This window comes from Passer domesticus, chromosome 3, assembly GCF_036417665.1.
Source record: "Passer domesticus isolate bPasDom1 chromosome 3, bPasDom1.hap1, whole genome shotgun sequence".
NCBI lineage: Eukaryota > Metazoa > Chordata > Aves > Passeriformes > Passeridae > Passer > Passer domesticus.
Window position 1 is genome coordinate 86904576 of NC_087476.1, and position 9908 is coordinate 86914483.

General features: G+C 37.7%; 1 protein-coding gene across 14 annotated transcripts in view; it reads left to right on the forward strand.

Annotated features, from left to right (window-relative positions):
* Positions 1–9706, forward strand: part of RAB3GAP2 (RAB3 GTPase activating non-catalytic protein subunit 2) — a 55636-nt gene extending 45930 nt beyond the window's left edge. For 11 of the 14 annotated variants that reach the window (XM_064414147.1, XM_064414148.1, XM_064414153.1 and 8 more), the window contains 12 exons: positions 206–422; positions 786–968; positions 1084–1190; positions 2182–2248; positions 2813–2910; positions 4234–4269; positions 4812–4886; positions 5098–5316; positions 6398–6487; positions 6572–6790; positions 7407–7565; positions 7842–9706. In XM_064414147.1, the coding sequence (XP_064270217.1) occupies positions 206–422; positions 786–968; positions 1084–1190; positions 2182–2248; positions 2813–2910; positions 4234–4269; positions 4812–4886; positions 5098–5316; positions 6398–6487; positions 6572–6790; positions 7407–7565; positions 7842–7988 (1617 nt within the window). In that variant the 3' untranslated portion in view covers positions 7989–9706. The remainder of the gene's footprint in view (positions 1–205; positions 423–785; positions 969–1083; positions 1191–2181; positions 2249–2812; positions 2911–4233; positions 4270–4811; positions 4887–5097; positions 5317–6397; positions 6488–6571; positions 6791–7406; positions 7566–7841) is intronic. The other 3 variants (XM_064414144.1, XM_064414145.1, XM_064414146.1) reach the window with 1 other exon arrangement.
* The last annotated feature ends 202 nt before the right edge of the window (positions 9707–9908 follow it).

The window sequence follows — 9908 nt, forward strand, 5'->3', positions numbered from 1 at the left end:
TTTAAGGACGTGTGTAACTTGTGAGCAGTGTGGGATGTTAATTGATCTTTGCAAAACAGTTAATGCATACTTTGAAGTCAATTGTTCTTTAAAATGCATTAGCTCTTGGGATATAGTTTTGAATTTTAATGCTATGCATTTTTTATGAACACAACTGTGGTGCTTTAAAATGAACAGACCTAAACCAATTCATATCTTCTGTTAGTTTTCCCAAATAATTGTAGGCTCAGACACAGAATCCTGGGAAGCACTTTCTCTTGATACCGAGTATTGGAAACTTCTGCTGAAACAGTTAGAGGATTGCCTGATACTTCAAACACTACTGCACAGCAAAGTGACCAAAAGAAAAAAAAGAGTCTCATCACTCCAGACTGAGCCTTTGGGGAGACTGTCTGTTAAGAAACTGCTTGAAGCTGGAAAAGGTAATTTTTTTTTTTCTTGGAGAGATTGTTGATTTTCTTTCTAATAGACTTCTGAGCCATCCTTACCTATTTAATGATGTACTCTGCACTGGAAATTATTTTGCCATTTTAATTTATCATTCTTAATTTTAAAAGCAATGCAAATCATGTTGAACAGTGCTTTAAAATTGTTAAAAGCTGTTACTGTGAAGACTGCATTGTAAGCTTCTTATCAGTAGGTTAGGAAATATTTTAATTGGTAGAGTTACCTGTATGTAATTAAAGGTAGTAGTTAAAAACCCTATATTGTCTCTTGTCCTTAGATTGTGAACCATAAATAATCTGCAATATATTGACTCTACCTCTTACTTTTCAACATCCTAGGAGGTATTGCTGACACTGTAGCAAAGTGGGTTTTTAGGCAAGGCTTCAGTCCGATTATACTGAATGTGGCCCAGTACAAAAACACTACAGACACTGAAGACAGTACTGAAGAATCTGTAGAAATGCATAATAATCTCTTCCTTGAGGAGCCAGAAGCAGCTACAGGCTTGGAAAGAATCCTAGGTAAGAAAATAATGTGAATTTTTCAAATTATAAAACTGTGCAGAGACTGTTGTGAAGTAGCAGAAATATTAGTGGGAAGAGGTCTGTCTTCTAACTTCAGATTTTGTTTCTCTAGAGCTGCTGCAAGTAGCATATCAGCAATTTCCATGTAGTCTTGAAGTGGATGTACTCCATGCACATTGCTCTTGGGAATGTATAGTGCAGTGGAATAAGGACCCAGAGGTAAGAAAGTATCTTTTGCAGGGAATAATGGTTAAGATCAACTTGATAGAAGGAGCTTTACAAGCTTCTGGTAGTTCAGCAAAACATCAATTAATAAGACTGACTTTGAAAGCAGTTACTAGGTGCAATTTTTCTGTGCTAAGTGGCAAGTGGAAATTGAATTGAGAAAATGAGAGTATGTCCTGAGGCTGAATGGCACATCACTGTACATTTCTAAGCTATCAGGTTCTCAATACTGGGATTACAGAAACTGGGTTCAGTTTGAAGAAGGTTTTTGGCTGTTTGTACTGCCGATATAAAACAGTTTCAGTACTCCAAAACAGAGGCACATTTTTCTCTGTTCTAAATATGCTTAAACAAGTCACAGAATACTACATTTTTTAGACAAGAACCCATTCTATTGTGGGCGGAAAGAGGGATTTCTTGAATTTTCTCAGATTCCCTGGCCACTGCTGGCAGTTGTCATAAGAAAGAAAATAAAAAATTTCCTTTTTTCCTCTCCTGTCCTATAGTTTCTGTAAGGGAAAATGTTGTGCTAAGTTCAGATGTTGTTAAATTAGAACTCCTTAGAGCTGTGCCACATCACTTGATGTAGAATAGAAGGTTCATCTGAGACTTGTTAAGAACTTACTCCACCATAGCAAAATGGAGTAAAAATTACTCTTTCTATCAGAAATGAATTTTGTATTTGAAAAATTATTGTAGTCAGTGGAGGTGCCTTTCAGCAAAGACTAGGTTAGCAGTACTTACTCCAAAAAAACCCTGAGATTACAGTTGGCTTCATGATGACTGAAACAAACTTTGCCATGCACACGTTTGTCAGATACTGGTAGAGAAGATTGCAACAGCAGAATAACTTACTAGTTTTATAACTGTCAAAGTAAAAGTTTTAAGATAATCTACCTGGGCCCTTTAAGAATTAGTAATTTGCATTTAAAGCAAGTTTTAAATAATGTATTAACCTGTACTTTTGTTTATTTTTTTCCATAAGGAAGCATGTTTTCTCAATAGGTCTATAGATCATCTAAGATGCATCATTAATGCTCACATTCAGCATGGTAAGTACAAAGCTCTTCGTAAAAATGATCTTTGTTGAAATTGTAAAACAGATTGAATTTTTGTTAATTCAAGTAAATGAATGCTGTTCATAATAGTGATGGCCATTTTGTCTTAAAACCACCAAACCACCCCAAAACTTTCTGCTGACATCCACACTTCTCTCTTCCATGGTGAAATTGAGTTTCCATCACAACTGTGAAAATAAGGTAATTAGATAAAGTTGATGTGTTCAACTAAAAGCTGTATTTAAATAGTGGAACATCAGTTGCAGTCAATTACTTTTCATGCAGTTCTTGATACTCTGTTTCAATGAAGGTGATGAACATTTTCTTTTTTGTAGGCTGTTTATGTATGCAAATAAGGTGCTCTCTTGATGTGTACTTAAAATGTTTAATCCAGTCCACATAATATTTTTAACAAGTTATTGCACTTACGACTGTATTTGATTACCTGCGTAGTCTCCTCCTGAGAAATCTAAACTGCAAGTATAAAGCAGTGTGGATAATTCACAATTCCTTCTTGTTTTGTTCGCTATCTTATAAGATCCCTTTTCTATTCACCAGGAGTTTACAAGTCTGTGATTGTTCTAGGTATTGCTCTGATGATGTGGAACACATTCATAGTAAAAAGGCTTTCTTCTGCCACATATCTTATGGACAAGGTGAGTGCAATGTCTTGAAGGCTGCTTTTGTTACTAACTGAAAAATGAAACCAGTATTTATAAACAATTTCATTTTGGTGTTTTGTTTTAAAAAGTATTTGGAATATCTTTGAGTTAACTATGCAAATCACCACTTTTTATTTGGCTTATTATATAGCTAACATTTGGAAATGATGATGAAATGCATATTTTAAAATATCAAATCTGTTAGATGATTAACTAGAGCTAGCTGATTAACACTGGGTGATGTGTTCTGAAGACTTAACTGCAGTTTTTTAGCTTATATTTACTAAGTAAGAAATATTTGTGAAACAGTTTGAAATTATCCATGTGTGCTTATATAACATTTTGTTAGAAAACCATAAATATATTTGAGTGCCTGTGTCTGTTTCCTGTTAAGTTATTACCAAGGATCTACCACAAATCCAGATTTCATATACATGAACTCTTCTGCAAAACACAGATTTTGTGGATGTTGTTGAGCACTTTTAACTATTGCTACTATTGTAAATTAGCTTTTGTTCTAGTATGTAGTCTGTCTGCTTTGAATTTGGGTGGTCTTTTGTCCCTGCATTTCAGTTTTTTTCATGCTTTATAACTATGCAGTGGGGCTGTTTACTGGAAGGCAGTTTAGGAAGAGTTCTAGTAAGTGGATAGTGACTTAAAGAATAAAACTCCAACACAAAACCTGCAAGAATTTGCTCTCCTGTCTTGTCTTCGTTCTCCTTTGCTCCTCTCGTTTTCTGCCTTTGCTTCTGGTTTAGCTCTCTAAGAACTGGAGAATATCCTCTTCCCCATTCCTTCCAGCAAACAGGCTCAGTTGTGTACAGTTGTAGGAGGTGTTGCTCCTGCAAAAACCCTTTTCCAGTTTTCCTGCATGCATTTATGCAAATCCTTCACCATAACTCCTCTACCTGAGTTAACACCTGCAGGAGAGGAGAGAAAGGTTTTTATTAACTAACTGGTTTCTTCCTAATATCATGCTTGGTGTTACAGCTTTACTTATGCATTGTGGAAATCACTGGGAATTTCTTAGCTGTCTGAGATTTGAATGAGGACCTTGGGGCCTTATTTCTAATCCTAGGCTTTAAGAAGGATGAACTAAATATGGGCATCAATGATGTTCATTCCTTTACAATCTGTATCAAGTCTTTTGTTGAAAGCAAGATATGCAATGAGCTGCATCATGTAGCTGTAATTGAGCTATTTTCTCATTTTATATTCGGAAAATAGTCATAAAAGATTAAAATGTGGGTAACAGATATCATAATGGAAATTTAGTTGTGATACATTTTACTTTTTTTTTTTTTTTGGTAAAAACAGGTTGGAAAAGCTCCAAAGGACAGATTATGCAGACGGGCAAGTAATACTACTTTTCTCTGGGAAAAATTAATCAGAAATGCCTTAAATTTAATACTGGTTTGTGATTTATTTTTGAAAGTTTTAAAAAAATTGAGAATGTAGCCCTAGAGAAAATGTAACACATTTTTAGTATAAATTAATTTTTGTCTGAAAAAGCAGATTAGAACTGTAGTGTAGGCTTGAGACTATATGATGACAAATTACTGTTATTTTTCATGCATAAAATCATTAGTTAAAACTTCTTTGGAAGACCACTGATATGATCAGAAAATTAAATTTATTAGGTGGCATTACTTGATTCAGTCTTCATTGGAGATACAGTATTGTAAATGGCTACATTTATTTTATTCCAAATTTTCCTGTTAATTCTTTGTTGTACTTCAGTAAGTATTTGTTTACATTTAAATATAACAGTTTAAGAAACTGAGCTGAACTGAGCTGTATTTTATGTCAACAACTGTCTTCTCAGACATAAAGAGATAATAAAAGCCTGTTTCAATTCCAGCTGATATAATTTAAATCTTACTGTTTATTACTAGGATGTAGGGATGAGTGACACAGCAATGACAGCTTTTCTTGGCTGCTGTTCAGAACTTCTGCAAACTTTGCTAGAGGTAAATTTTTATTTTTCCCATTGAAAGTAAGGAACTGATGGGTTAAAATCTATTTTTTAAGACCGTGGTTATACTAATTTCTGTCCTGTTCAGTTCAGACAAATGTTAATGATATTGTAAACAACATGAAGTTTTCTTTTTAATTTCGCTGCAGAACTGGCCAGTGTAGGAGGTTTTTAGCATGTGACTGCTCTGGTGTGTTGCTTGACAGGCAGACGTGAGCAGTGATGAGATGCAGGCCCCTGTGCTGGACACTGAGGACGCCTGGGTGTCGGTGGAGGGCCCGGTGTCCATCGTGGAGCTGGCCCTGGAGCAGAAGCGCATCCACTACCCACTGGTGGAGCATCAGTTTGTGCTCTGCACCGTCCTCTACGCCATCATGAGGCTCTCACTCAAGGGTGTGAAGCCACTGTCACTGTTTGACAGCAAGGTATAGCTTAGAAAGTAGATAATGAAATACTGCCTTAATTAATGCTCCCTTCCTCTTGGTATCTGGGATACTTGCTGGCTTTTGCACTTTAAACAGTTCCTGCATGATTTTATGAAAGCCTTTAGTCCACTGTGGTGCATTGATGAAATTATCAACAGAATTCAGGCAGAGACTCAAACCTGGTGAGCTTCCTTATGAATAAAAGATTTGTAGTGACCTCAGTTGTATGAAGATCAGCTCTTTAATTATTAGCTGGCCTGAAAATACTGCAGAACACTAGATGACAGGTTTCCCTGGTTGCTTTGAGAAGTGCCAGGCCAGTGGAAACATAAGTATTTAAAGGTCAGAAATGTTGTTAGTGTCACTGTTGTTTCCATTATCGCTGATGATTATTGCAGAATTCCCAGCATCTCAAAAAGAATGAACAATTTTTCATTTAACCCATACAAACCACTTTGAAAAGCCACTGCATTTAAAATGCAGTATATTACAATCAGAGCTTTATCCTGATACCACAAATTGACCTTTCCTCTTCCTATCATAACCACACTTTGATTCTAAGAGAATTTAAACACAAAATACTGGTGTAGACTGTGGTTTGATTCCTGCTGTGGAGAAAATAATTTAGTGATGTAACACTTCAGTTTTTTTCCTAAATGATTTTCTGGAATTTTATAAATGCAGAATATTACTTTCCTTTTGATGTAGGCTCTTGTCTGCAAGCTCTCATCGAGCATTTTAGTCTGATTTTAGCATTTTATCACAGGTCAAATTCAATTGGTTTTGTATTTTTTTTACTTATCTGTTAGCAGAAAACATTATAGTACCTTTTGTCATTTAAGAGTGCATATTATGTCTTAAGTAAAATCAGATCCTATTCCTGTGCCTCCATTCTTCTACATACAACTATTACTATTAGCCATTTTCTTTTTCTCCTCACTTACTCAAGGTCTCCATTTGTTCTGTGAGCAAGATAGAAGTGCAGTACAAAATACATTTAAGATATAATTGGGCTGTTTAGTATTGGATCAGAGTGGATTTGTTGTATAGCCTGAGACTTGTCTTTGGTTCTCAATTTTAGGGCAAAAATGCATTTTTCAAAGACCCAACATCAATTCAGCTGCTACCTAGTGGGGATATGGATCCAAACGTGTTATCCATACGACAGCAGGTAGGCAGAAGTTCTGTACTGAAAGTTCTTAAACTTCTGAAGTTACAGATACTCCTGAGGTAACCTGTGATTTTTGCTTCAAAGTTCTTGCTCAAAGTTGTGACTGCAGCGGTTCAAACACTGTGTTCGTCACAGACGGACAGAGAAGTCTCAGAAGAGGATTATTTTCCTTTTGAGAAGGGGAAGAATTGGCCAACTTTGGCTGCGGACCTGGCTCAGTATCTTCAAATCTCTGAGGATTTGGTCAGAAGGCATTATGTCTGTGAACTGTACAGTTATGGGATGGATCATCTTGGTGAAGAGGTGAGAACAGCTTTTAACATTTTACAACATTGTCATGTATTCTGCTAAAATTACTTTTCTCTCACTTAAGATGCCTGGAAGGGTTTGGCAAGACTTATCAAGCTTAAAAAGTCCCCAGGCTGAAAAGTCAGAGACTAAAAGTATCTTTTCAGGACTAATAATTCCTTTATTTTTCCATTTTCCCAGCAAGAATCTGTGTAATGCAACTAGTGGAAATGTGACAGGGAGTTACACTACTGGTATAACTAGCATGGCCTTTTTAATTTCGTTATATTTGATAATTTCAGGAATTGGCTTCTTTTGCCTGTCATGTCTTTTAGGACAGGAAGAAAAAAAAAAAGAGGACCAAAAAACTCCTTCCCTTCCTTGAGAGGGGATTGTGATGCTGGACTGTAAGACATATTGTGTTCCTGCTAAAGTACAGAGTAATTCTCTACGCTGTGCTGCTCTGAAGCTCCTAATCTTGTGCTTTGTTACGTAACACAAGAAACAGTCTCAAAGACTATTTGTCCTTTTCGTATCAAGAACTTTCTTTTGTTACAGCTGTTCAGGCCTCCAGCTAAGTGAGCTGTCACACTGAAACTGTTTCTAGTCCCTTTGGTTTTTCTGCTTTCAGGCCTTCCTGCAGGTGGTTGACAAAGAAGTGCTGGCATCCCAGCTGCTTATGCTGGCTGGGCAGAGGCTGGCCTTTGCTCTGCTCCATGGACAGATCAAGGATGGCATGGAACTTCTTAGCAGGCTTCCTCCAACACTGAGCACTTGGCTCAAAGCTATGGTAAGTTAAGCTCCAGTTTGGAAAACAGGTTGATTTTCTGAGGTTTCTGTTCACCAAGCCAGAGATTACATCTGAATGGCCCTTTCTTACTCATGGAAATAGGATTTTTCCCCCTGTTTTTTTTCATGGTAGTTCTGTTTCATGGAGGCTAGAGCAGTTTCATGGGTCAAAGCATCAGCTTGATTGTGTTTATAAACATCAGCAATCAGTCTTATAAAGGTTCTGGAGGGCTTAGCTGTGACATGACTGAGAGGCTGAGTTGATTGTTTCACACAGGACCCTCAGGAAATTCAGAACGTGGAAGTGCCAATTGCAACAACAGCCAGGCTGGTGAGCAAGGTGATCGAGCACCTGCCCGAGAACCACGGGCAGTACAGCCTGGCCCTCAACCTCATCGAGGCTGTTGAGGCCATTCCTGCCTGAGCGCCTGCGGAGCAGAGCAGGCTCCTACACAGAGCTGAACTTAATGGGAAGAAAATTCCACAGCATTCTGGTTAAGCAACAATAAGAACAGTGCTCCCCATCCCAGAATTTCAGAAGGTAATTTTAAATTGGAGTATATTTTAAATTCTGCACTAGTAAGAATATGTTTAGTTTCTAGTACACTTGTCAGTATCTGAACTGCTTTGTTATTTATTTCTGACTTGAGCGCTTTATGCAGTTGTTTAAATTGGGTATATTTGACAGCAGTTTTACTCTCTCAACACAATCACATCTTGTGAAATTCTGTATTTCATGTTGGCGATAACTGCTGCACTTTCAGTGTTCCATGTATGATTTGTTTTCCAAAAGCAACTTTAGAATTAGACCCAAAAAGAACTTCAGTCTCTAAGTTACCATGTAAAGCCAATACTGCTTTTTCTGAAGCTCAAGCTGGTGTTGGGCTCACACCTTGTAACTACATTATGTGACAATGACAACTGCACTCGATGTAGGATGAAATGTGCTGGGGCCTTAGGCAAAAGGGAGAACAGCTTGGGAAGGAGAACCCAACTCTCTAGACATATGAGTATGGACTTTTAGTCCAGCTCTCCCCGTGCTGTCTCTGGGGTACTGGGCTTCAGCAACAACTGGATTTATATCCCTCTCCATTATTACTAAGCTCTGCTGAGTTTAAGTAGGTCAAGGAATGTCTTACTGTAAGGTTTTTCCTCCATCTTATCACTGTAGGAGATGTAGTATGCTATGAATCTCTGCACATGTTAACTTGTAGTCAGAAATGCTTAAAAAGTTGATCCAACTTCTCTGAAGATTGATAGTACTGAGTACTTTAGCCTTAAAACCCACACTTTATTGATGGTACCTACAGGGAATCCTATAGTGAGTATCTTCACTATTGGAATGGTGTTGAACATGGTTATCTGGCATTGGTGACTCCTGTTCACTACTTGTCTGAAGGAAGCCAGGAGAGAAAAATAAAACTGGTGTAAACTTTTTGCCCTTTATCAGCTGAAACTATGAGCACCATCCTGTAACCTGCTCCTCCTGCATTATATATAAGAAACATTTGGAATGTTATGCCTTGCTAGAGACAGAATTTGGAATTGAGTCTTATCTTTCTGAAGTATGTGCTGCTGTTATTGAGGGGTTTGAATTCCCCGCCAAAAAGGCAATGCAGGTGGCTTGCTCCACACAGCCTCCTCCAACTGTTCTGCAGCCCCACTTCCTGATCACTGCACTCCAAGGCAGCTGGTGAAGGATTCTTTGACTTCCTACAGACAGAACAAAGAACAGTCAGAATTCCAGTAAAATTCCCTTGTCTATGTTGTATTGTACTTCTCTACTGCCTTCCATAACTGAGGTTAAAACAGCTGTAAAGGAGAAATGGAAGAGGCAGTATTGTACAGGTGCCATGACCACCTTGCTTGACAGCACCTCACATTTCTGCAGAAATGAGTGAGCTTGACATTTGGTCATCATGGAGCCTGAGGAAAGCAGAGTGTTCCTTAGCTGCGTTACATTCCTCTATCCTGGTACAGCTGTGTAAAGGAATTTACTGTAACTGAGTATCATGTCAGAGCTGACACACTACACCAATCAAATCTGTAATGTACTGTAAGTAATACTCTGTATATAGTGCTATTTTGTGTTTATTTTGCTGTGGATTTGTGTAAATTGATTAAATAAAATCTGAGATTTCATTGTGTCTTTTCCTTCCTTTTAGGGAATGGTGGTCACCATTTTCTCTTCTGTTTTGTAGAGAGGACTGGGGTTATGCTCTGGGGTTATGCTGAACTACCAGCTGCCAGTATAAAAACTAAACAAGAGCTGGTTCAGATTTTCTCTTAAATGGAAGTGAACTTCCATAGAACACAGGTTGCTAAGAACAAGCAAATCAGTCAG